Source organism: Apium graveolens, chromosome 9 (genome assembly GCF_009905375.1).
Source record: "Apium graveolens cultivar Ventura chromosome 9, ASM990537v1, whole genome shotgun sequence".
Taxonomy (NCBI): Eukaryota; Viridiplantae; Streptophyta; class Magnoliopsida; order Apiales; family Apiaceae; genus Apium; species Apium graveolens.
The window spans coordinates 258,114,824-258,142,324 of NC_133655.1; the positions used below are offsets into that span (position 1 = coordinate 258,114,824).

Here is a 27,501-nt window from a genome sequence, read left to right on the forward strand (position 1 = left end):
TTTATTCAACTAAGAAACAAATACTAAAAATAATATTTTTAATATTAGGGTAGACTGGTCGCTAAAAAAATGTCCACAAAACTACATGAAAAATGAAAATAAGTAAAACAAATATTTTGCTACTCAGCGACGGTCGGAAATATGTTTGGGTCGCTAATCTATAGCTGATGTGGCACTTTCTGCTACTATTATCGGTCGTAGATAAAATCCGGTAGCTAATAATAAAGCGACAATTTTCACCGCAATTTTTTTTTCCGGGAAAAATTTTGTGCCGACTGATTAACAACGAAAATTGGTCGCTAATAGTACATTAGCGACGCTACTTTGTCTGTCGCTGATGCTGAGTATTAGCTACCATTTTGCGGTCACTAAAAAAGTTAGGCGCTGATAGACCAGTTTCTTGTAGTGTGAGTTAAAGATTTGTCGATACTAATTGTAGTTTGTGTAGGTCCAATATTTATGGGTATACGATAACTGAAATTTGTTGTATTTAGAATCGACAATGTCTTCGTCAACATTCATTGATACCGTATTGAAGTGTCCGTACAAGATTGTTATATTCATGGCGACGACGTGAAGTTAACAATATATGTATGTCGTATGAGATACGTATTTGGGAATATTTTATAGTGATGATCGTGTTGATATAGGTCATACATGGATTGTTTTCTAGTATATGGATTAATATAGCATTATTTTAATCGTTGACGACTTTTATTCGTGAATGATTTCAATCTTTCCCCATATACTAATTCAATAATATTATTAATTTATTTTTCAAAATTATTTTTATAAATTCGACTTAATTCTCGTGATTATTTGTTTAAATTTGTAAATCCTTCTAGAAGTTTATGAAGTAATTCTATGACATTTTTTGTGATTAATATAATTTTATTTCTATAATTATTATAGAATGAATCCAATCAGATAATATAATTAGTGTATTTATATATATTAATTATTTTAAATTAAATATACGTTATTAGTAATAAATTGGGATCAAATATTTATATTGAACTGTTGTATATATTTCATCGTAAATATATAATACTTGATTTCAATTTGATTAACCATGCTTCATATCGTGTGTATTTAACAAAATATTACATATATATTAATTAAAAAAATATTATATGAAAATATGATACAAAATAACAAATGTAAAAGAAAATATGATTATAAGTTATTAGTAAGTCTCAAAAATTGAAATACCAAATATTTATTCGTTTAAAGATACACAAGAATACCTAATATGTGTATGATTAGTAAGACTCAAAAATTGAAATACCAAATATTTATTTGTTTAAAGATACACAAGCATACTATGTGTATGATTAACAAACACTTATGATCTAAGTAGCACAGTGGCTAGAGCTCTTTCGTAGCAATTGTAAAACCTGGATTCTATTCATTAGAAAAATATTTTTTTAGTAACTTAGGACATGTTTAATTAAATTCATCTACAACAATGTGCCTTTTTCTTAATATATCTTCAATATTTTATTATTAAAAAATTATTTTATCATTAAAAATAATAAATAGTAGAGAAAAAAATAGTGTGTTCATGAAAGTTTATTGTAAACTAACTTACAAGGGAAGATGTGCTTTAAAAATAAGGTTCAAGTGGTGATATAAAGTATCACTAGGACTGTTGGAATTACTTTTTTTGTCAAATGCCCCATATTTTGATTTAGGACATCGTATAAGGCACGCGTTGGACTTACTCTTATATTTTATAATAAACTTTCATGAACACTCTCTTTCTCTCCCTACTATTTAATAATTTTTTAATGATGAAATGAATTTTTAATAATAAAATATTAAATATATAGTAAGAATAAGGCACATTGTAAGAGATGAATTTACTCAAACATGTTCACAGTTACTAGAATATAATATTTTATGTTATTATATTCTTATATATAATTAGAGTAAAGGAGATCATATGGTACGCTATGTTTAACTAAACAACTAAACTTAACTAACATCTAATAAAGGCTCACCAGGTGTTAACACTCTTTTGAAAAAAAAATTAATTCCCTAATATGTTTAATGTATGCTATTAACTTATACGGAAAATTATAATATAACAACTTAGATAAAAGTTATAATATGGTCAAGGGTGTTTTTTAATATTTGGTTATAAAGGAAAAATAATAGGAAGATATATTTTGTATAAATAAAAATAAAAGAAAGAATTTTTTATTAAATTTAAAAAATATGAAAAAAGGACACCACTTGAAATACATAAAAGTTACAACAATATAAATTATATGACTTTATTTTTATATGTGTATGAAAATTAGGATTATAATACAAGTTAAAGAAATAACACATGATCAAATTTTATGTAAATAGAAATGCAACTAGAAATTTATATAAAAATTGGCAAACAATTTTAAAAATTGAAATAATAATACTATTTATATTAAATATGGAATACATAAAAGTTACAACAATATAAATTATATGACTTTATTTTTATATGTGTAAGAAAATTGGGATAATAATACAAGTAAAACAATTAGCACATAATTAAATTTCATGTAAATAGAAATGTAACTAGAAATTTGTATAATTTTAAAAATTGAAATAATAATACTATTTATATTAAATATGGAATACATAAATGTTACAACAATATAAATTATATGACTTTATTTTTATATCTGTATGAAAATTGGGATAATAATACAAGTAAAACAATTAGCACATAATTAAATTTCATGTAAATAGAAATGTAACTAGAAATTTGTATAATAGTTGACAACAATTAAAAAAATTGAAATATTTATATCCTATATATAATTAGTGTAAGAATTAAAATAGTGGGGTTAGATGGTTTGGTCTTTAGGATTAATAAGGTCATTTAAAAACTAAAATTAGTTATCTACATAACACACAAGCCACAGGCTCTTGGGTTGTACTAACATTATATTGAGTAAAAATAATAAAATTTTAATATTTGTTAATTTCAAAATATAATATATTTATTTTATTTATTCTATTATACTATTATAATAGTTAATAAATTGTATAATAAACACAATAAATAAGTAATTAAGAAATTGAACTATAAATATAAACTAATAAAATAATTATTATGTTATATATGTGTGTGTAATAAAAGTAACAATTATCTTGATAAAAATAAATATAAATAAAAATTAAGAAATTATTTATTAATCGGGCTAAAATAATATCATTTTTTACAAAAAATTGAAATGTGCAAGTTTGATTTAAAATATTGTTGAATAGATATTTTTTTTTATCTTATAATATAAAAAACCCATTTACATCATATTTAGGTATAAATATTACGTGTATATTGTTTCTTTTAAAAAATTAAATTTAGAGTACATCATCAATCCCATAAAACATTAAAACGAGAAAGAAATATAATAATAATAATAATAATAATAAAACTATTATAATTTCAAATTGAATGTAAATCTAATAAAATTATGTGCCTGTAATCAATTAACAAAAAGAAATAATAACATTATTTATATTAAATACAAGTGAAAACCGTATATTCAATAAAATAAATAGTAAATAGAAGCGAAGATAATTTATATAAATAGAAATGCAACTAGAAATTTATATAAAAGTTGTCAAACAATTTTAAAAATTGAAATAATAATACTATTTATATTAAATATGGAATACATAAAATTTACAACAATATAAATTATATGACTTTATTTTTATATCTGTGTGAAAATTGGGATAATAATACAAGTAAAACAATTAGCACATAATTAAATTTCATGTAAATAGAAATGTAACTAGAAATTTGTATAATTTTAAAAATTAAAATAATAATACTATTTATATTAAATATGGAATACATAAAAGTTATAACAATATAAATTATATGACTTTATTTTTATATCTGTATGAAAATTGAGATAATAATACAAATAAAACAATTATCACATAATTAAATTTCATGTAAATAGAAATGTAACAAGAAATTTGTATAATAGTTGACAACAATTAATAAAATTGAAATATTTATATCCTATATATAATTAGTGTAAGACTTAAAATGGTGGGGATAGATGGTTTGGTTTTCAGGATCAATAAGGTCATTTAAAAACTAAAATTAGCTATCTACATCACACACAAGCCACAGGCTTTGGTTTGTACTAACATTATATTGAGTAAAAATAATAAAATTTTAATATTTGTTAATTTCAAAGTATAATATATTTATTTTATTTATTCTATTATACTATTATAATAGTTAATAAATTGTATAATAAACACAATAAATAAGTAATTAAGAAATTGAACTATAAATATAAAATAAAAAAATAATTATTATGTTATATATGTGTGTAATAAAAGCAACAATTATCTTGATAAAAATAAATATAAATAAAAATTAAGAAATTATTTGTTAATCGGGCTAAAATAATATCATTTTTTACAAAAAATTGAAATGTGGAAGTTTGATTTAAAATATTGTTGAATAGATAATTTTTTTATCTTATAATATAAAAAACCCATTTACATCATATTTAGGTATAAATATTACGTGTATATTGTTTCTCTTAAAAAATTAAATTTATAGTACATCATCAATCTCATAAAACATTAAAACGAGAAAGAAATATAATAATAATAGTAATAATAATAATAAAACTATTAAAATTTCAAATTGAATGTAAATCTAATAAAATCATGTGCCTGTAATCAATTAATAAAAAGAAATAATAACATTATTTATATTAAATACAAGTGAAAACCGTATATTCAATAAAATAAATAGTAAATATAAATAGTAAATAGTAATTTATATAAGTAATACCTAACACCATTTATGACAAAAAAAATATTTGTGTAAGGAAAATTGATATAAAGTTTTAAATAAAAGTTCAAAACAAAATATAATAATAAAATTTATATGTAACAAACACATTAAAAATATTATTAAAAATTTCTCGTGCATTGCAGGGGTAGAAAGCTAATATATAAAACTTGAATTAGGACATTGTTGAATTTACTCTAAATTATTTAAATTTATGTACAAATTGTACGCCACTATGGTAGTACCAGACTATATGATCGAATTAATCGAAATGTTTGGTTGTCAAAAATCAAATACAAACTCGTTTATTCAATTTTCATGTAAATTATGAGAGTTTACGTAAGGATAAGTCATAAGGACAAAGTGCGAAGTGTTCGGTTTGGCTGGTGCACCCTGCACCTAATTACAATCGCACCGTCGTACCAAACATGATAACATTATTCATTTATGTAAATACTATTTTTTGGTCCTATCCGCCGAAAATCATGTTAATATATATGGATCTCATTAAGGAACTCGGCCCAATCCAAAATCCAACCCACATAGCCGGCCCTATTTTAGCACGGTTTTGATTTCATTAAAATGACTTCGTTTTAAAATCACTTACTTTTTGGGAAATGTTTCCTCATAGTAAAAAATGGTGAAAATACCGAATCATCGCATGCATTCATTTTGTTCGGAGCAGTCCTAAAAATGGTTTTAAACATGTTTCAAAATGATATATTAGGTGATTTTATTCGTTATAATCGTATATATACGAGTGTTTTATATTATTAATGAGAAAATAATCAATAATATAACGATAATTTATCATTTTGAAATCGTTTTTGAAATACTTTTTGGGGAACTATCAATTTTTTCGGGACTTTGATTGTTAATGCAGGAGAGACCATTTTATCTTTTGAAATTTATTTTACTCTGAAAAAAAAATAGTATTGAAAATAACATTTTACTTTTTTTTACATAATTACATGAACATTTACTTTGAAATTTATGTTGATAATTTGACGTTAATGCATTTACATAGTTATTATTTTTAGAATAATATAAGTAAAATATTAGAAAAATGCCACATACGCAACACATTTTATATGTTCTTATAAATACAATTTTTTATGTTTTTATTTTATTTTGTGAATATAATGTTTGAGTTTTAGTTTAATAGACTAACAATTACGAAGCTAAAAATATAACTAAATATCAAAAAAAATTAAAAAAATGTTCATTTCAGCATGGCATAATGTTATAAATCTTTTTTTTCCTTTACAAATATCCATGATTACAGATTTAAGAAAACGAAACTGACCCGTTGTGACACTGATTTATCGGACGATTTTTGAAAAAATTGAATAATCAATATATATATATATACTTTTATATAGGAAAAGACATGGGCGGTTAGGTGGCGCATCTAAAATCGTCTCATTCTATTTTTTCTAATTTTCACAATTTTTTGAGATAATAAATATCAAAAATTACAATTACTCTTTATTCTCTTAAATGTATTCTTTTAAATATATTCTCATCATTCGTAATATTCTTATAAAGTTTCTATAATATATTCCATTAAACTTATTGAAATCAACTTACAATCATAAAAAATTTCTGAAACTGCTACTTTTTTTTTAAATCAACTTACCATCGTGATATTCTTCTAAATTTTCTTTTTAATACAATTTCTTCTATTTCTCCTAAAATCAACTTACTATATTCCTACTCCCTGTGTGCTTAAGTTACTAATAATCTTATAAGTCGGCAACAACTTATCGATAAATATTTATTGACCCAACTTATAAGTTTGATTTATAATTTAATAAATTGAATGTTATAAACGACTTATTTTTTCTCAACTTATTTTGATTTTTCGCTTTTTATTAACTTAAGTTCTTAAATATATGTTTTAAATTTCACTCTAATTTAAAATTCATGAATTAAGATAAATATATTTAAAAATGATTTATTTTTATTCATTTAAGTTAAAAAAAATCTTACATATAAGTAAAATTATCCAAACATTTATATAACTTATAAGTATTTACTTACTTCTCACTTCTAAGTCACTTGTTCATTTTAATTAATAAGTTACTTATTTTAAAATTTCTCAAACGGGTAAATTATATTTTCCTAAAATTTTTCTTTTCATTTATAGCCTATGAAATATTATACAAACAAGTATTTATAAATATATTTATCATCATTTTTAATATCCATATTCTCCTAAAGTTCCTACAACATTATCCATTAAGATTTTTAAAATCAAATTACCAACGTATTCTCCTAAAACTTCTCATTTTTTTTAAATCAACTTACCATCTTGATATATTTCTAAATACTCTTTTTAATAATATTTCTCCTATTTCTCCTAAAATCAACTTACTATATTATATTTTCATAAAATTTTCCTTTTAATTTTTAGCCTCTGAAATATTACAAAGACAAGTGTTTATAAATATGTTTTGTTAATATTTTTAAAAATTATTATATCATTATATTACTATACTTATGTAAAGAAGAAGACGACTATTTATATAATTTTCACATTTTTTTATATATATTATAATATAGGAAAAATATTACATTGATCATTAATTATTAAAATAATATAATTTTATGATATTAGATTTGTGAATAATGAGAGAGCGGTTCATTGGAGTAAATATGTTTAACGAGAGAAAGATTTTTTAAATTTCTCGATTTTAATACATATTTATTGTTCATAATTTCAGAATAATCAAAATCAGACAAGAAATATAAAAAAGAAAAAAAGCATATGTACTATATTATAATAGACGAAACATTAAAAGTTTGGTAGTCGGTCGGTCGAAACTTGTTGAAATTACTTAATTACCCTTAATTATTCTAATTCTAATTACTGGGTCGATCAATTCTATTTCTAATTGATATCGAAGTCAACTTCTTCGATTGATTTACCAATTTCAATTATATTTTATAACGAACTCTATATCATTATAATATATATTAAATTCAACTTCTTCTACCAATTTATATTTTAGTTCATATCGAGTTCTATATTATTTTACTTCAGGCTAAATTAAATTTAAGCAAACTAAATATAATTATTAAGATTTAGTTGATATATCACGTGACTCGAGCTAAGATAAAATAACAATACTATCAATACTCCTAAATAAATTATACTAATGAATTTGGATAAATAAAATAATATATGTTATTTATCTAATATAAAAAAATACATTATACAATCGATTCAGACTAACATAAAACTAAAATGAAAATACAATTCAACCAACAAAAATAAAATCATATATAATAATTATTCAGTCTAAAACAAAATTATCTTATTGATCGAGACTTAAAAAAAATTAAAATTAAACTAAAAATAATTAGTTTGATTTGATCGGTGTATTGGGCATCAGGCTAAAATAAAATAATGTAAACCAATGATCTGAGATAAATCAAATTTATATTAGACTAAGTAAAATTCGTATCCTATTGATGTGAACTAAAAAATTAAATTTTAATTAAAACATAAATATTAATTTTTTAAAAATACATATAAAATTATCAATAAAACTATATTGTTCAATTAGTAATATTGTTTTTTTTCAAATATTTTTTTATAGAATTATAGTTAATCGATTAAGTAATCATCATGCTAAAATAATATTTTTTTAAGCTCCCAACATAATGGAGACATTATATTTTTATCCTCAATAAAATAATAATTTCGTTATAATTATATTATTTCTACCAATTCTATCACTTTAAATTAGTTTAGATGTTTTAAAAAGTTTTGAACATATATGTCTACTAATACAATTATTATCAATTCATATCATTTAAAGTTCTAAATGAACAAAATTAAGAATTGAATTTAAAATATTTTTTTTAAAAATTATTTAATATTAAAAAAAAGTCTATGCGATCCGTGCATCGTACGAGTTTTAAGTTATTTTATTTTAAAGGGTCAAACATTGAAAAAAAAATTGTAACTTTTTCCTAGTAAATTTCTCCAATTTTTTAAAAAAGTTTGATACACAACAAAGTATACTTATATAAATATTCAGCATTTATCCATCTCCATTTTCCCCCAAAGCATTTGAAAATTAAAACGCTCCTTCCGCCACCACACTACCCACTCTAGGGTTGCGCTTTTCTCCCTCATCCTCTCTCTCTCTCTACCGTTTCATCTCTCCCCCATCTCATTGTAAGTATCCTTAATTTTTCTCATTCGATGCATTTTTTGTATCTATCTTGTATCTCTATTTTTACAGATCTGTTCTTTTTTGCTCTATTTTTCGATTAAAGGTCAGATCTTTATGCACATTTTTGCCCTGATTATAATAATTCTGCTTTTTCTGTGTGTATCCCTTTTTGCTGAGATTGTATATGCTAGAATCTGTGTTGAATATTGTATACCTGTTCTTGAATTGTTGGATGCTGTGTCTTGTTTTGTTGATTTGATATTAAGTTTTACGGAATGTAAGTTATGGGGTTTCGTTTGATATGCAATTGCGAAATGTTTAGATTTATGTGGTAGCTGTTTAATTTCAAATTACTGTCGAACCTAGATAGAGATTACTCCGTAAATTAGTAATCTTGATAAAATTAGGCTTTTTTATCATTCCAAAGTGTATTTAACCTCGATAACTTATGTTTAATACTTTTCTCCGTTTATGTTTTTTCTTCTTACTTGTGCTTTTAACTTCGTGCAATTTGTATAGTTTTATTTATTTCAATACCATCATATATAATATTTGAAGGCTATGGAACATAAACAATGTCTCTGGGAAGGTCCCAACCAAGTCAGACATGTGTTTCCCTGGTTTGTATGTGTAATTTGCCACTTTCAAAGTCGTATCTGTTCTCGTGCATTAGAGTTTGGAAGCATCTGCACTATGTCCTTGATTTGCATTTTTTAAAGGTTGTACCTTTTTTTGTCCGTATGGGTTTAGGAATTCTTGCCAAAAGTTTAAATTTATTGGTGTATTACTACACCTTTCAATAATATAATTTTTGCAATTCTAATGGTCAGGTCTTTTGTATTTTGTTTATGTCTTGTCTGCAAAGTGCTAATTGTAGTTGCGAATTGTGATAATGTGATTAGTACATGTCACCCGTCAACATGGTAAGAGGAACTCATATGAAACCAGCCGAGCACATTTTAAAAAACTATAGGAATTGTTGTTTCAGGGCTTGGTTGCTTGCCTACTTATTCTTCTTCTTTTTTCTTTATTTAAAAAAATGACAATTTGATTGGCGGTTATTATAATCTCCTACTTTGTTTCTGATTGTTGAGATCAGGTTATGGATACTGCACCTCGAAATCGCACAATTTCTATCAAATTGTGGCCCCCAAGCCAAAGTACAAGGCTAATGCTTGTAGAGCGAATGACCAAGAATCTTACGACTCCATCCATTTTATCTAGGAAGTATGGTCTTCTTGATAAAGTAGAAGCAGAAGAAGATGCTAAGAAAATAGAAACTGTGGCATATGAGGCCGCAAACCAGCACTTTGAGAAGGAGCCGGATGGCGATGGAAGCTCGGCAGTGCAACTTTATGCTAAAGAATCCAGCAAGCTTATGCTGGAAGTAATCAAAAGAGGTCCTCAGCCAAAAGAGAATGGAGAAGCTGTCAAATCTGAGGAAGTTGCAGAATCTCAAAATACCTTTTTTGATATATCTGGAGATCGCCGAGCCTTTATTGAAGGCGAGGAGGCTACTGAACTGTTGAAGCCACTGGGGGAGCCTGGAAGTAAATACACAAAGATATGTTTTAGCAACAGAAGTTTCGGATTAGATGCTGCTCGTGTTGCTGAAGAATATTTATCAGCTCTCAAGGATCAATTAACAGAAGTTGATCTTTCAGATTTTGTTGCAGGAAGGCCTGAGACAGAAGCTCTTGAAGTCATGACCATATTTTCATCTGTTTTGGATGGTTGTGAACTGAGGTATTTAAATCTTTCTGATAATGCGTTGGGGGAAAAGGGTGTAAGGGCATTTGGGAGCCTGTTGAAGTCGCAGGGAAAATTGGAGGAGCTTTATTTGATGAATGATGGTATCTCTGAGGAAGCTGCTCAAGCAGTGTGTGAATTGATCCCTTCAACTGAGAAGCTGAAGGTCCTCCAGTTTCATAATAACATGACGGGCGACGAAGGTGCAATTGCTATCTCACAACTAGTGAGAAATTCCCCGTTGTTGGAAGATTTTAGGTGTTCTTCCACTAGGGTGGGATCTGAAGGGGGAGTTGCTTTAGCTGAAGCACTTAAGGTATGTACCCATATAAAAAAACTTGACTTGCGTGACAATATGTTTGGTGTTGAAGCTGGACTTGCTTTGAGCAAAACCCTACCTGGATTTGGCAATCTCATTGAAGTTTACCTGAGTTACCTCAATCTGGAGGATGAAGGAGTTATTGCTCTCGCCGAAGCTCTCAAAAAATCTGCCACTTCACTTCAAGTTCTGGAGATGGCCGGAAATGACATCACTGCAAAAGCGGCTCCTGCTTTGGCAAGCTTAATAGCTGCAGGGGACTCAATAACTAAACTGAACTTGTCAGAGAATGAACTGAAGGATGATGGTGCTATTTTACTTGCTCAGGCTCTGGAGCAGGGGCATGCCCAACTAAAGGAAGTTGATTTGAGCACAAACGCCATTAGAAGGGTTGGTGCTAGGGCCTTGGCTCAGATTGTTGTGGTCAAACCCGGGTTTCAGCTGCTGAACATTGACGGGAATTTCATTTCTGATGAAGGCGTTGATGAGGTTAAAGTTATATTTAAAAGTTCCCCTGCTAAATTGGGTCCATTGGATGACAATGATCCTGAAGGAGAAGATGACAATGAGGAGGATGAAGATGGTGCGAGCAATGAAGATGAAGATGACGAACTTGGCTCCAAACTCAAGGGTCTTGAAATTAAGCATGATGATTAGTTACAATTTGTTAGCCATCTTGGCATATTATTATTCCTGCTTCTTTCTTATTTAAACAGACTTGTTTAAGCAAAAAGCTCGGCTTGCAACTGTTGTAATAGTCTCATATTGAAGTAGACTAGTAGGAAGCATAATCTTGTTATGTAGACTGTAGTCATCTCTTAAGACTTGGTATTTTCCTTAATTTGCTGTAAGCTTTAAGTAGAGCTGGTGACTATCTGGTTCTTTTTATTTGGTTTTTTTGTACTATTCTCTTGGCTAAAATGGTTTACTAATAGCTAGCTTAAAAATCTCCTCAGGGGTACTGGCATTTCATCTAAAAGACCCAGTGTCTTTTACTCCAGCAATCTATTTTAAAAATGACAATTCAGGTGAAATAAATTATGTAACTATATATGTTTATGAAAATCTTGAATCAGATTACATTGACTGAAAAATAAATGTATCAGACTAATTTATTTTTAGAAACTAAAATGGCATTCAAATGTACAAACATGTTAAAGTGTGGCTAGTCTTGAACTAAGCAATTGCACTTTGGTCTCAATACCTTTAAAAACTAGCCGTTGCATTGTCTTATTCATTATCTATCTTTAAACTCCCCCCAACAAGCAATCTTTAACAATAATGGCAGCTTCAGATTCAGTGGATTTAGCTTCTCCAGTTGTGCTACACAAGGTAATTCTCATTTTCATCTTCCTATTACTACAACTAGTTAGTATATTCGACTCGTTTTATGCTTTTATTAATAAATTGCTATCTCTATTTACTGGCCTCCAATTACAGAAAAATTCTACAAGAGTCATGGAATCCTCATCTCCCGTGTCCAGCCCATCTTCAGAGAAGCGTTTGTGGAGCTCTCTACGTGACCGTGTTGATACGATTCTGGAGAATCACAGCTCTGTTGATCAACCTCTAACAGCTCTATCCGTAAAATTGTTATCTCTATTGCATTTACTAAGATTTTTTATTTTGACCTATTTTTTGAAGCAGACTTAAATCTTGTGAATCTCATCACTAAAATGAGGAAACGGGGTGCTTTCAATTTTTGTTTGTAGAATGGTGAAAGATCGAATCGAGCAAAGCGAATGAAAGAGGACGCGTTGCTGTTGCTTAAAGGATTTGACTCTGTTTCTAGTTCTCTGTCTCAGTTGTCTGCTAATATCACATTTGCCCTTCAGGTTTATAAATCTTTGTGCTATTTATCTCTCACACTTCAATTAACATTAAATTTCTAAGAACTAAAAAGCTATGTTGCGATGTTTATTGTATAGAGTATTATATTTGTACTGTACATGTCCAAATTGGATCCTGGATGAGCTCCGAATTCATTTATGATGACTTAATAATGATGTATGATGAGAAAAATACACACACATTTAGTTAGTATATGTTCATATGGAAAAATATTTCATCATTTTTACTGCATTTGGAAGCTCATTTGGCCCTGTAACATTTCTCATTGTGACATAAGAACCTAAACTAAATACAAGGTTTGAGGTTGAGAACCAACGATAGTGTCGAGATCATCCATCCGAGTATTGTAGGATGATAAGTGAGTGTAGTAAGCATTCTTTCTCATCATTTCAGTTATGTTTATTGGTCTAATACGATCAGATGCATCAAATTCTGAGAACTAAATAACTTAATGAGGTCACATCCGTCTAACATTTGCTGTGAACTGAACTTGATATTGAATTGCAGCATTTTAGTAGAATATCTGGATATGTACTTTTGAGAAGAAAAAGGTTAAACATATAGTTAGAAGTTGTTTTTACAAATTTGAGTATTTTGCCTTTCCCTTTCGGTAACTTCCTAGTTTTTAGTCCAAAACTCCCTGTCATTGAACCAATAAATTTTCTTAGTTTGGACTTGCAAACAATAGCCTTATAAGTTAAATCTGATTTGGTTCCCTTGGATGCTCTATCACTTACCCCAAACATAAAGAAGGATCATTGTGAATTTAAGGGCACACCGGCTTTCTCTTCAACTAGTTACTTTTTTGCCTTGCTTCTTTCTCATTGTGTTATTTTTTAGGGAGCAAGGGATCTTAGTAGACAACCTACATTATCTGAAATAGTTCACAGCACCCTGGAGAACACAGAAACTGAAGAAAAACAATTAAAAGATAAACAAGAAGAAAAAGAGGAAGAGACTAATGGAAGTAGTAGAGGATTAAAAAGAAAAGTAGATTCACAAGAACGTGCTGAGAACGAAGGAGAGGATAATACAGTGACAGAAGATCGGCAAGGTCTTAAAGAATTGGGGAAGTTCAAAAAATGCAAGAACGTAAGTTTCATATGTTGCTCCATGTCTTCTTTTTATAAACTTTGTTGATCATATAATATATATGTCATTTTACTTAAATTGTTCATTATTATTCTGAAGATCGCAATTGTCATGGCAAATAAAGCTGCCTCTCTTGCAAGAGAGCTAAGATCGGTAAAATCAGATTTATGTTTCATGCAACAACGGTGTGCTCTTCTAGAGGAGGAAAATGGAAGATTCCGAGATGGATATACTGACGGACTTCGGCCTGAGGAAGATGATATGGTAAGTTATAATCACTTAACTGTTGAAACCAGATATATGCATGTAACATGTTCAGAATAGTTCATGCATTCAGGACCCGCCCTGAGCCAAAAAAAAATCCGAAGTTAAAATTTTGTGTACGTGTGATTCTTAAAATCAGGGCTCTTGAAGTTTGGAGGCCCTGGGCTCAAATTTTTGCCCAGTCTCTTAGCCCTGTGCGATCATGTTCTAACAGTAATGTATATTTGATCAGATGAGGCTACAAATGGAGGCACTTCTCGCTGAAAAGTCCAGGCTGGCAACTGAAAATACAAATTTAACTAGGGAGAACGAATGCCTAAATCAGCTTGTAGAGTACCACCAGCTCACCTCCCAGGACCTTTCGGAATCTTTTGAACACGACGAAATCAGGGGTTTGTGTTTGGAGTTTTCATCCCCCCCATCTGTCCTACTTAAAGAGGGAAGTGAAGATATAAAGAAATTGAAATGAGGTAGCAGGAAATATACTGGACGAGGTTGCTATGAAGTTCATAGTAGCTCATGTTTATTTCATTCATCGCATCTGATTTTTAGCTGAAATTTTAGTTGTAAGCAAATAGGGTGAAATGACGTAATGAAGTTTTGAATTCTTAATTTACAAAGTCAGAAGCTAACTATTGCTAATATATCTGGTTAATCCTACTCAACATGCTTGGTATCAACAATTTATACGTTTTTTTTAAAATGTGACCTTCACGAAAGATCACCGCAAGGGATGGGTATCTTCTAAGATGATGTGGAGGAAAATAAGTCAAAAGATGCATCTAAAAACATAAACTTCAACATTGTACACTGGATCAATTTACGTCCGCAACCATTACATGAATAAATCTCAGAACAATATGAGTAAAGCTCATAATACCCAAAATGCTAAAATTATATGGAGCCTCCAAGAAAGTTAAGCGATATTATTTTACTTAGCAATAGCGTCCTGTTTGTTTCCCCTTTTGCGACGCTCATCTCTAGATGGCGACCTAGTCACGTGTGTGTGGCCCGGTTCATTAGAAGCAGAAGGGACTGAATATCCATCAAGCACTCTGTTACATAGATTTACCACTGCATCAGTCGTTTTGCTCATATTTGATACCATTATAACATCCTTCAACTTGTCCAGTACATCATCCTTCAAATTATCATACTGCAATACAGTAGATGTTAATTGTGACTACGATATGATATCATCAGAAGAACATGTTGCAGAGGCAACTTGATGCGCACATAGGTTTTCAGCATAAATATTAAAAAAATAAGTACAATACTGTTTCTGCATAGTAAAGAGGTATACCGCTTCGATTTTTGCTTGAGCAAGTTGTAACTGATTTTGAAGCTGAACATTTTCCTTTGTCAATGCATCAATCTGAAAACCATACACCATTAAAGACTCAAAGTTAGTTACACAATTATCGAGCATTTACCAGAATATAATGAAAAGGAGAAAGAGAAGCATAACCTTCTTCTGAGAATATATATATAGGCCTTTGTAACTGAGGGAAGCCGAGCCTTTAGTTGAGACGTTCTCTAAGTTCACCTACTCGTTAATTTTCTCAAAATGGTGAGTTTAAGCTACTGAAAAGGCACACGAATACAAGTAATGATATATGTATATATATATATAGTTTAGTTTAAGACCTTGTGTTTTAATAATTCAACATCCTCAAGAAGCTGGTCAACCCTTTCTTCTAAGCTTTTGCCTTCTGGAATTGGTTCTGCCTCCTCAACGAAAGGCTCCAGTTCCCTCTCAGCTTTATCAAGATCCGTTCCATCGTCCATCTCACTTTCAACAAGATCAATGTGCTCAACACTGGCGTCTGCCTCTACATCTTGAGCAGGCTGGATTAAATTTTGAAGACGCGAGGATCGCCTAGGTGTCACAGTTCCAGGCTTTAAAGATTTCTTTCTCACTGATAAGCCAGCAGAGTTTTTCTCTATGTGGGATTCAGATCTCTCTTCTCTAGTACCATTTGTGTTTTGAGGCTGCTAATTTAGAATTTTCATTAGCAAAATGATGACAAGTAATGATCAAAAGATTTTACATCCTGAACTATATTACTACATAAAAGGGCAGTCTAGCACATAAAAAAAGGCAGCAGATTCAAGTCTGTTCTTATTAAGAATAACTTTCCCTACTGTAAACGTCAATGACGATGTTGCATATAAATTGCACCCCCTCCCCCCAAAAAAAATTAAAAAGAAAGAGGCAATACAAACATACATATATTACTACAGGAATGCCTATATAACGATGCAGAACCAGCTGGATAAAATGATAAGATTTTTTTCAACTCCTTCCAGACCTTATTATTTATGTATTTCCAAGAACACAAGTAACTTATCTGTAGAAAATTTGTTACATTGATTTAATACATAAGAACAGTGCTGTGTCGAAAAGGCAAAGACCAGAAAGTGTGAAGGGTGATAATTTGGTATTGCAGAAATAAAACCTTATGCATACACAGTACAGGCATTACAACTGAAGTATTCCAGTGAATTGCATATAAAATTATCAGCAACGAGCTAAAACTTTAATTAAGCCTCCGCCAGTCACTTCATTAGTTCTCATTTCTCAACTAAGAATACCTCATAGGTTTTTAAACTCCATACCAAAAGTTAACATACAGTTTGATAAGCTATAAGTTTCAAATGTATTTCCTCGCTTTCTCTTGAAATCTCAATTACTAGAAAACTCTCAATCGAAACTACTTCTTCTCTCCTTTTCTCCATAACTTGTTTTCTTTTAATAAAACTCGGAACTTTAAGCCACAACATAGACATGAAAGATCAGATAAGTTTATCATCATAAAGCCCTAGAGTTAGACTATTATTAGGCTGACAGATGATTTAAGCTTGGTCCCTGTATAAATTGACAAGGTTTTTTTGTGTGTAAACTTAAGATATATATTAAATTGACAAGGATTCTTGTTTTACCACATCAATTAAGTTCTTTATTAACAAGTAAACCAAGCCAATGCTATACTCATAGATCATAATAAAGTTCTTTAATAAGATCCTTTAAAATCTGTGATCCAACTGCTGCCCAGTGCAGCATGCATCTAGAACTACACATAGAATCCTAAACTAACATCGAGTTAGATTAGAGGCACAAAGATGATTAAATCGCCTAATATATAAAAAACAAACAAGCACAAACATCATGCATGGAATAAAAACATATAGAAAATCTCGAAAAGGACAGATCAATTAACAAATAAAAACCAAATTACCTCTACTGCTGCTGCTTTGCCTTTATTTGCCATGCTTAATCCCTTCCCTCTCTTCTCTTCTCTTTCTTTTTAATACATACTCCCAACTTTTTAGGGACCAGACATATACCCCAAATACCAAAACCCTGATTTTTATTTTTTACTTTTTCTATGCAACTTAGGATTATATTGTATTTAAACTTTTCAATACTATAATTATTTAGTGATCTTTATTTAATGACAGTACAAATATGAATGTTATAGAAAAGGTAGTCGTCAATATGTTTATAATATATTTTATTTTTATATTATGTCAATAATATAAAGAGAAATTATCAAAATATTAAATTTTTTAATTTTTTTATAATTATACTATTTTTTCAAAAATATATACTGTAATATCTTGTAATCAAAATTAATCTAATAGACATCTCATTTTCATGGCAAATGTATATGGTTGCACAAACTCGTTTAAGTTAAATTGAATTAATTCGCAAAAAAATATATTTTATAAAGAATATTTTTTTTTTAAAATAAAATTAAAAACAATAAATTCTTACAATTTTTTCAAATAATAATATTTTACAAAAAAAAAACTTTTTGATCTTGGATATTTTGAAAAGAACCCTAAATATAAGCCGAAGATAAATTGTTTTTATTTAAGTTTGATAAAAAATTAACATTATAAACCTATTCCTCAATTAGAAAAACTAAATATAAATTCTTTATTTTATTATAAATATAACATTTTCTGTTTTATTATAAACTTGCTTCGAACTTAATCTGTTATACAAAATTGATTACGATCCGTCGGAATCTTGATTTATCGGTGCATCTGTGATCCAAACGCGGCCTTAAAAATTCAAACATTTCACAACCATAAAACCAACCCTCACTCTCCATTACAACAAGATAAGCTCTCTCTCTCTCTCTCTCTCTCTCTCTCTCTCCACATTTCACACTTCCCAATGGTTTTATCACTTCTCTCTCACTCCACCTCCATCACCACACACACTTCTCTCCTCTTCCACCGCCACCTCCATCCACCACCGCCGCTCCACCTCAAGCTCCGGCGACACATCTCCGTCACCTCCGCCGTCAGCAACAGCTCAACTTCTTCAAACTCTCAGAACCAGCCTCGAACGTTGTTTCCAGGCGGTTACAAACGCCCGCAGATCAAAGTACCTGCTCTCGTGCTCCAATTGAATCCACAAGATGTATTAGATAATAGAGATGATGCTTTGAGTTTGATCGACGACGCCGTTTCGAAGAATTGGATCGGCATTGTTGTGCTTAATGATGGCGGTGATGCCAGTGGCGGGAAAATATACGAAGCGGCGCGTTTGTTGAAGGAGGTGATCGGTGGGAGAGCTTATTTGTTGCTTTCGGAACGTGTTGATATTGCTGCTGCTGTTAATGCTAGCGGTGTTCTCCTCTCTGATCAAGGTCTCGTAATCGAAATCGATATGTCCTCGTGTTTTGTTACTCTTAAATTTGCAGTCATTTTTATAACTTTAATATTTCGGCATTTTTTATTGTAGGATAAATGTAGATTGATAATACTTGGAAGATGTACATGTTTGAACTTCTCGTACAGTTGTAGTTAAGTTCGGAAATTATTAAAGTTAACTTGTACAATCGAAATTAATTGCAACCTGTTTTTAGATATTGTAGTATTAATTGCAGCTAGTGTTGTGCAGATTGAATTTTGTGTTTCGTGCTGAAATACTGAATGGTCAAGTACTAGTTGTATTAACTATTACGTGTAGCTAGTGATGTTGCACCTGAAATACCAGATATATGTTTACTGATAGTGAAGCTAGTGTTATCAGATTGAGTGCCTTCATATTATCGAGCCTTTAATAGCAAACTCTTAGTGCTATACATTGTGTTTTTCAGTATCAGAATTTTTCTTTCTCATTCAAATTACTTAGTGTCGTGCCGGAAGTAATAGCCTGCTCTTTATTTTACAGGTCTTCCTGCTATTGTGGCAAGGAATACGATGACGGACACGAAATTTGAATCTGTCGTTCTTCCATTGGTTGCAAGGAATGTGCAAACTCCAGTTGCTGCTGAAAATGCTTCTAACTCTGAAGGTGCTGATTTCCTAATATATGATGTTGATGGAATAAAGCCTCTAGATGAAGGGGTTAATACTATTTTCAGGCGTATCAAAATTCCAATTTTTGTTATGACCAATTCATTCAAGGGTGAGAAGTTGTTTGACGAAGCATCAAGATTGATAAAAGCAGGAGCTAGTGGATTAGTCATTTCACTGAATGAATTAAAGCTTTTGAATGATAATGTTTTGAGCAAAATGTTTGAGAGTGTAATTTTGTCAAATAAGAGACAACAGGAGAAATTGCCTTACTTCGGTGACAAGCTCAGAACTAATGATGCTAGTAATGGTTCTTTTGTGACGAAGGGGGTTGTTGGTTTTATTAACCTGGAGGATAAAGTGCAACAACTCATGGAAACAGAGAGATCCGTGTTGACCGAAGCTATAGACGTTATCCAGAGAGCTGCACCACTGGTGATCTTTTAATGTTAACATTTGGTAGATAAAGTTGTTTCTAATTGCAATAGATTATTCTTGCTCATTTTAATATTTCGTTTTCTTATCTAATCCTTAGACATTGTTTTGAATGACAGACGGATGAAGTCTCACTTCTTGTTGATGCTGTTTTGCAACTAGATGAGCCATTTTTACTGGTTATAGTGGTAATTGTGTGCTGAACTTCAACAATTCTGGTTCCACGGATATACATGGGTATTAGCTCTATATTTCAAATAAGTAATCTAGGCTATTTGGTCCAAAAAACAACTTGACTTCCACAATACTTTCTCATATTAAACATTTCTTACATTTACCTTGTCAGTAGTTTTCCAGCTTCTATTTGTTTGGTTTGACGTGTTGTTTACTTTGAACTTAAACAACATATTGGAATGGATATGTCTCTAGCATGTATCTTCGTATATTTAATAGATATATAAGCTCCTTCGGGTTTCAGTAACATCCAAGTGGAACAAAGGAGATCAAATTAGCATGAGTTTTCGCAGTGCTACCAAACACGACTGATATATCTCAGGGACAGTTAACAAAGTATAACTGATCTTCAACGACATCGTCTTAATTGATAAGAAAAACATTTGTGTAAAATTGCTTACGTTGACTTGCCAATATTTGGAGTATCATTTTATTTTGTTTTTTGCTAAAACATGATAGTAGTATTCTTGTCATGGTGTGTACATGAAGGGCAGGAAATGATTATGATTGTTCTTCCTTCTTTTTTCTTTGTTGTGATTGAGTGCCATTAAGGTATTAACTAACACCGATGGTTTAGTATCTAGCAAATTTTTAATGTAGTAACAGACTGGTGCTTATACTATGCAGCATTTATGTATAAAATAACCTGTAGTTTTACCGGGGAAAGCCAAATTTATCTGGCTGTGGTAATTGCTCTGTGAAAGTTGAATCAAAATAAGAATATTAAGTTTAATCTATCATCCAATATTCTATTGTCTGCTGGTTTATCCTTAAAAAAAACGAGTACATATGTAAATAATATTGGGATAAATGCTATATTTTTTTGGTCTGATTTTGTTACATATAAAATTGTTTACTTCTTGATAGCCTGAATCATGAGAAAATTGCGACTTGAGCTGTTCTGAGTTTTAGCCAGCTACATATAAATTGATTGCTAGAGTTTTTCATCAATTTTGTTTGTTTTTAGATCTGTTTTTGTCTTGTTCCGTCAACATCTGGGAAAGTGATTCTTGGCCTTCCTTTGTGCTTTCCTGGTTTTGGGCATCCAAATAAATCTGCTACTATTGTTAATTTTTCGTATGTTATCTGAGTTTTTTAAGTTTATCACTACATATATACTTATTACTCTTTTCGTGACTTTGATCATCTCCTAGGGTGAATTCAACTCTGGGAAGTCAACTTTCATAAATGCCCTTCTCGGAGAAAAATATTTGCAAGACGGGGTTGTCCCTACAACAAATGAGATTACATTTTTACGATATTCCGACTTGGATTCCAATGAGCAGCAGCGTTGCGAAAGGCATCCTGATGGTCAATTTGTGTGCTACCTACCTGCTCCTATACTTAAAGAGGCGAGTAAATTTTAGACTATTACTTCTAGCTTTTAAAGTCAATTTTAAATCTTAATAATAGCACATATCTACAACATTTGACTGTAGAGATGCAGAAAGTTCAAATTTTCTGGTATATACTTGCTGAATCTGTGGTCTTTTTTAGCTAAATTTCAAATTTGCATTACATCTCTAATTTTTTTATTTACGATTTTTTTTCCATGTCGCACATAGCTGATACTTTCCTGGAAATACCACATATAGTATTTAGCTTACTTATGCATCAACTACAGATTATGGTTGACATATTTCTTTATTTTCGTCATCATCTTTTTTACCAATTCTTTAGAAAAATCTTTAAGTTAATAAAATTCACCACGTGTACAGACCAACTATCCCTCCCAAACCCACCAGAAAAAAGGGATATATCAATAATCGTTATTAAAAAAAAAATCACACATCTACCGAAGTTTGCTTAATTGATTCATTGTAACAGGGAAAAGAACTTTGAAAGCTTTTCCCGTTCCTCTAATGCCACCATTATAATAATATCATCACTTCATGATATTAATGTTTTTTTTAAGATAAAGTTGTTTATATGTAATGGAAAACACATCAGGTGCACAAATATGGAAAAATATAGTGATCTACAGCTGTGTGCCTCCGCCAGCTAACAAAATTGATCTTATTATAGATCTCTGATACTGGATGTGCAAGAAAGAAAAGTCACCGGCTATTATTATGTTATCTGGGAATATGAAATATAATGTATTTTTAGACATGAGTTTATATGAAAAGATTAAAAGAATAATTTTACGGTATATCTACACCTGCTTTGATGTTTTTTGCATGTATATCTCAAGTTTTAATAACTAGCTGCTCTAGAATCCACTCTTGGGGCTTCCTTATCTCATGAATAATAAACTCCAGCTTCTTAATGTGTAGCAGATGATAATCGTTGATACTCCAGGAACAAATGTAATCCTTCAAAGGCAGCAACGTCTTACTGAGGAATTTGTGCCCCGTGCAGATTTGCTTCTCTTTGTTATATCAGCTGATCGTCCATTGACTGACAGCGAGGTATGAAAACTGTCCATTGATAACTAAGGTGAATTAATATACCATCTTATATTGCAAGAAACAAAAGTGGTCACCCGCTTTATACAAGTTTAGCATGATGAATATATTTGCGCTTTGACCAGAAGAGACTAGATAATATGTGGACCTGCAAGTATACAAGAATTTACTTTTCAAGTACAATATGATGCATCAGATAGTAATTTCTTACACATTTCTGTCTTCGTAAGCAGAGCTGGTAAAGGCATTTTCCGTGGTCATTATTCTACCAACTTTCTTTTCTAAAATCCTTTTTTTTTATCCGAGTCGGTGTTCAGCCTCAAAAATCTCTACATTTTTATAAACTAAAATAAGGACTATATTCTTCCTCTTCACATGTTTTAAAAGAATTGATTATCTACCACTTCTGAATACTGATGCATTAAGAAATGCAGGTTAGTTTTCTTCGTTACACTCAGCAGTGGAAGAAAAAAGTAGTGTTTGTGCTAAATAAATCTGATATATATCAGAATGCCACGGAGGTACAGTCATGCACCTTATTCAGTTTTATTAAATTTATCAATAAGGAGTGCAAGACCAGTAAGTAAATTTTGAATGTTTGATGCAGCTTGAAGAAGCTATATTATTTATCAAGGAAAACACCAAGAGGTTGCTTAACACTGAACATGTGACATTATATCCTGTATCTTCACGCGCTGCTCTTAAAGCCAAACTTTTAGCTTCATCTAGTGTTGATGAAAAGAATGAAAAACAGTCAATAGATCACACTCACCATAGAACCAGTGGCTTCTATGATCTTGAAGAGTATTTATTTAGCTTCGTAGATGGGTCAACTAGTACTGGAATCGAAAGAATAAAACTTAAGCTTGAAACACCTATCAGAATTGCTGAGCAACTACTCGCAGCTTGTCAGAGGCTAACAATGCAAGATTACCAGCAAGCCGATAAGGACTTAAAGTCGGTCAATGAACTGCTTGACAGTGTAAAAGATTATGCACAGAATTTGGAAAGTGAAAGCATTTTGTGGAAAAGGAAAACATTGTCTCTGGTATACACTCATTTTTTACACGTATGGTATATTAGGCATCTAACTAGCACTGTCAAGTTTGTTTATTTGTTTGTGTTTGTAAGAAAATTATTATTTGCCACTTTTGCAATGTTGTTTTGTAAATTTGAGCTGTTTTGCTGATACTGCAGATTGATGATACCAAAACACGTGCTATAAAGCTTACAGAATCAACACTAGTGATATCAAATATTGATATTGTGACAACATATGTTTTCAAAGGAAGTAAAGGTGCTTTAATTCCTGCTGCCTCAGCGATTCAAAATGATATCATATGTCCTGCACTCTCTGAGGCACAAGTAAGTCACCCACTCTTGCTTATACTGTGGTTTGGCTTTAAACTTATTAAGTAATAGTGGTGGGCTCAACAACTTTTTCCTGTTGAGCTTTCCATATTTATGCTTCTGGTTCCAGATTTCTAATTGTAACGGATCTAACTTTCTGTTACCATATATTGAAATTTAGAAACTCTTGGGAGATTATGTTACATGGCTGCAGTCAAACAATGCTCGTGAAGGAAGATCGTATTTGGAGTCTTTTATGAAAAGATGGCCTTCTGTTGTCAGTGCTGAGAACCTTGAAGAGTTGGAGACTGATAAGTTTTGGGGTAGAAAATATGAGCTGAGCAGAGAAGCTATAGAAAACTTTAATGCTGCAGCGGCTTCCAAATTGTTTGATCAAGAAGTCCGTGAAGCAGTGAGTTATAAACATTCTTTTTCATACTTAATTTTCACCGCCAAAGTAATGCGTGAATTCGTAAATTAATAATGGAAGATTGGAAGCAGACTTTGATATCTCATAAGTATGACTGTTCAATAGTTCACACATGTATGCAGGAGTAAATAATGATTAAATTCACATTGAGTATTCACCTAATTACCTTTCAGTCTTTCACCTGCTTGCTTATAAAACACACCCACATACCATCACTACATACAGAGTAAAAATGTTTTATTTTGCTGTTATCCACACAAGGTTGAACCATGTGATTTTTTTATTGTTGCTGCATGCAGTAAATTGTCATAAATTGTGGGTAATATCTTCGAAAGTCATCTGAATTTCAACTACTCAGTATATGTGTACACATTAGAAATTTGTAAATGTGAATGATGGTGAATAACAGTTTCGAATATATGGTGTACTGTTTCCTCCTGAAAACCTTTCAGAACAATATCTACATCATCAGATAACTCTACTTGCATCAACTCTACTTGCATTAGGCAATTCATGCGGTTATGAAAATTATCTTTGCGTTGCCTGGAAGAGTGACCTACATTTGAACTTGTTCCTTTATATACAGAAAGTCCGGAACAAACGCTGATGATGTTAATTATAGTGTATTATGAACACTTCTTGTAATGTCGCTTCAATAAATAACTTACGGTTATGGATTCTGTATCAATTTTCAGTTCCTTGGAAGTTTTGGGGGACTGGGAGCAGCTGGTTTATCAGCATCACTTCTGACATCTGTTCTACCAACCACATTAGAGGATCTTCTTGCTCTCGGCTTATGCTCTGCTGGCGGGTAGGCTTACTTTTCCGTTGTGCGGCATTGGAATTTATTCTTAGTTTCTTTTTGCTTTCAGTTTCATATGCCCCTCCATTCTGAACTCTTTTGATCAATGTTACTCGGACTCTACATTTTATCTTGGAGTACCGGTGTCGGACACTCGACACTCGGACATGGACACTCGGAATTGGACACTAATTTTAAGCCAAAAACATGTGCATTTTTCAAAATGTTGCACACTTGGACACGCCTTGTCGGACACTTATAGAAGAGTCCGAGTAACATAGCTTTTGATATCTTGATTCTGTAGCTAATTAAAGGCAAATCCTTAAACCTTTAGCTACCTGAAGGTATTCGATTCACAAACAATTTCCAAGCAATAATCAGCTTAATCCCGAGGTCCTTTTTAACTGTTAGTGCATATAAATTGGGTCTTCAGGAGGGTGAGGAGGGAAGGTTTTGGGGGGGGGGGGGGCAATGAAGGTAAAAGTTTAGCCAAAAGTGAGCAGCCCCTGAAAATCCAGTATCATTCTGGTAGCAGTTTAACAAAATGTTATCTAGAACTTGCTGATACGCCCTTGGCATTGTTTGAGATAAAATAATAAAAATTGAATCACTTGCAATTCCAAAATGAATTCTAAAACTACTCTTTCAGAAAGAATGAAGCACTTGCCCTGCGGTAGTTTTTGTTTCTCCATGGGCTATTATTATAAGACAGGACTACATGACTTTCTAATTTTTTTTTGATTTAGGAATATGAATACCATAAGTGTGTGCATGCATGTAGACAGTAGACAAGCACACAATATTATTTATGTAATTTTAAGTAAATGAATATAAAAAGTAGTCGAGCACAAAACCAGCTATTGTCTATGGAGGTTTTTATAAAAATATTGTTAACAATAATTAAAACTTGAATTGTTGATTGAAAATGTTATTATATAAAAAATTACCACGTTTTCTCTATTGTAGATTTAACTTATGGCCTTTGTTATATGCCATTCTATTGCATGGTATTTTGTACTGAACTGTTTTGGCTATATGCTTTTTCATCCTGCTCTTTGCATTCTATGGCAGTTTGCTAGCTATCTCCAAATTCCCGGCACGAAGGCAACTTGTGGTTGACAAAGTGAAGAGAACTGCTGATGGCTTGGGAAGGGAACTTGAAGAAGCCATGCAGAAGGATCTGGTGGAAACAAAGGAGAGTCTGGAAAACTTTGTAAAACTAATTGGCAAACCATACCAAGACTTAGCACAACACAGACTGGAAAACCTCTTAGCCACACAAGAAAAGCTAACTAGCATGGAGACCACAATTAAAAATCTACAGATAGAAATTCAGAATCTCTAGATATCATGACTGCATATGCATGTGCGGTAGTTTTTTGTGCACATATAATACGTGAATGCAATGGCTAGGTAAGCACATATAATACGTGAATGCACATGTATTGGTATTATATCTAGTTTTTGTATCGCCTTTGTGACGTGTACAGTCTGGGTGCATTTAGGAAGGGGCATAAGGGACAAGTAATCCCAATTTTTTTTATTTTAATTATTGAAATTATTATAAAAATGTAGGATTTTTCCCACAGATATGGAAGTTAAGGGGTGTCCTTCCCAAATATATTTTTAGTCCAAAAATATAATTTTGTATTCACTTGAATGTATAGCTCACTTGCATTATCAGTTCTTTTTTTTTTTGACTAGTTAGACTTATACTCTCTCCGTTCCTTTCAATTGTTTATATTTTTTGGAGAATGTCCGATATATATTTTAAGGTGTATATAAAGTATAATTATGTAATTTTTTTTATAAATTTATTTTTCTGAATAAAAATTAAAATATTTAACTTTTGTTCAGAAAAAAAAATTGTAAAAATAAGTTAAATAATTATATTTTTTATGCATCTTAAAATGCGTTTCGGACACTTTTTCGGAAGGGGGAGAGTATGTCTTATGATTAAATTGAGGGAGTTTATGATTAAGTCCTTAATTACTTGAGAAATTATAGGAGACTTGAAGGACCTAGATTTATTACACGTTTTGCTGGTTTGTTAACTTTTAAACCCTCTGGGTACGATTTTCCGAGGCGTGTATTTAGAATTTGAATTTCATTTATAATAAGTAATAAATAAAGGGTTTGTTAAGCACTAAATTTTATGAATTTGTAGTGTTTTTATTGATGTAATTGATGTAAATACAGGGGGGTCTATCAACATTTATGATTGAAAAACCAATCAAATTTTTGCACA

General features: G+C 30.7%; 4 protein-coding genes across 5 annotated transcripts; 3 read left to right on the forward strand and 1 right to left on the reverse strand.

The window, feature by feature from the left end:
- The first annotated feature begins 8,867 nt into the window (after positions 1–8,867).
- On the forward strand, positions 8,868–11,959 carry LOC141684130 (RAN GTPase-activating protein 2-like). Of its 2 annotated transcripts, none has more exons than XM_074488971.1 (2): positions 8,868–9,005; positions 10,103–11,959. In XM_074488971.1, exon 2 carries the CDS (start codon positions 10,106–10,108, stop codon positions 11,726–11,728), a length of 1,623 nt encoding a protein of 540 aa, XP_074345072.1. In that variant the 5' UTR covers positions 8,868–9,005; positions 10,103–10,105; the 3' UTR covers positions 11,729–11,959. The 2 variants fall into 2 exon arrangements, with proteins under 2 accessions (XP_074345072.1, XP_074345073.1); XM_074488972.1 differs by having other exon boundaries at positions 8,888–9,005; positions 10,098–11,959.
- A 289-nt stretch (positions 11,960–12,248) lies between these two features.
- LOC141682444 (uncharacterized) lies at positions 12,249–14,941 on the forward strand. The gene is made up of 6 exons (XM_074487145.1): positions 12,249–12,403; positions 12,512–12,655; positions 12,784–12,906; positions 13,763–14,014; positions 14,114–14,278; positions 14,511–14,941. The coding sequence occupies exons 1-6, from the start codon at positions 12,353–12,355 to the stop codon at positions 14,745–14,747; spliced, it is 972 nt and encodes a 323-aa protein (XP_074343246.1). The 5' UTR covers positions 12,249–12,352; the 3' UTR covers positions 14,748–14,941.
- Positions 14,942–15,055: 114 nt separating this feature from the next.
- On the reverse strand, positions 15,056–17,666 carry LOC141682445 (uncharacterized). Its single transcript, XM_074487146.1, has 5 exons — positions 17,518–17,666; positions 15,926–16,270; positions 15,747–15,824; positions 15,582–15,653; positions 15,056–15,434 (listed from the first exon to the last, which is right to left on the reverse strand). The coding sequence occupies exons 1-5, from the start codon at positions 17,548–17,550 to the stop codon at positions 15,210–15,212; spliced, it is 753 nt and encodes a 250-aa protein (XP_074343247.1). The 5' UTR covers positions 17,551–17,666; the 3' UTR covers positions 15,056–15,209.
- Positions 17,667–18,379: 713 nt separating this feature from the next.
- LOC141683486 (putative transmembrane GTPase FZO-like, chloroplastic) lies at positions 18,380–26,841 on the forward strand. Its single transcript, XM_074488224.1, has 11 exons — positions 18,380–18,942; positions 19,470–20,029; positions 20,149–20,217; positions 21,418–21,615; positions 22,543–22,674; positions 23,106–23,192; positions 23,279–23,719; positions 23,869–24,036; positions 24,203–24,433; positions 25,147–25,262; positions 26,325–26,841. The coding sequence occupies exons 1-11, from the start codon at positions 18,465–18,467 to the stop codon at positions 26,596–26,598; spliced, it is 2,754 nt and encodes a 917-aa protein (XP_074344325.1). The 5' UTR covers positions 18,380–18,464; the 3' UTR covers positions 26,599–26,841.
- The last annotated feature ends 660 nt before the right edge of the window (positions 26,842–27,501 follow it).

What these genes read in the sequence shown, in the direction of transcription:
- LOC141683486 (XM_074488224.1), top strand. Translation starts at nt 18,465, where the DNA reads ATGGTTTTATCACTTCTCTCTCACTCCACCTCCATCACCACACACACT. An exon ending in TGTTCTCCTCTCTGATCAAG is followed by an intron (nt 18,943 to 19,469) that starts GTCTCGTAATCG and finishes TTTATTTTACAG; the next exon opens with GTCTTCCTGCTATTGTGGCA. An exon ending in TATATCAGAATGCCACGGAG is followed by an intron (nt 23,193 to 23,278) that starts GTACAGTCATGC and finishes TGTTTGATGCAG; the next exon opens with CTTGAAGAAGCTATATTATT.
- LOC141682445 (XM_074487146.1), bottom strand. Translation starts at nt 17,550, where the DNA reads ATGGCAAATAAAGGCAAAGCAGCAGCAGTAGAG. An exon ending in GCAAAGCAGCAGCAGTAGAG is followed by an intron (nt 16,271 to 17,517) that starts GTAATTTGGTTT and finishes CTAAATTAGCAG; the next exon opens with CCTCAAAACACAAATGGTAC. An exon ending in TTGAATTATTAAAACACAAG is followed by an intron (nt 15,825 to 15,925) that starts GTCTTAAACTAA and finishes ATTAACGAGTAG; the next exon opens with GTGAACTTAGAGAACGTCTC.
- LOC141684130 (XM_074488971.1), top strand. Translation starts at nt 10,106, where the DNA reads ATGGATACTGCACCTCGAAATCGCACAATTTCTATCAAATTGTGGCCC.
- LOC141682444 (XM_074487145.1), top strand. Translation starts at nt 12,353, where the DNA reads ATGGCAGCTTCAGATTCAGTGGATTTAGCTTCTCCAGTTGTGCTACAC. An exon ending in CTCCAGTTGTGCTACACAAG is followed by an intron (nt 12,404 to 12,511) that starts GTAATTCTCATT and finishes CTCCAATTACAG; the next exon opens with AAAAATTCTACAAGAGTCAT. An exon ending in AACCTCTAACAGCTCTATCC is followed by an intron (nt 12,656 to 12,783) that starts GTAAAATTGTTA and finishes TTTTGTTTGTAG; the next exon opens with AATGGTGAAAGATCGAATCG.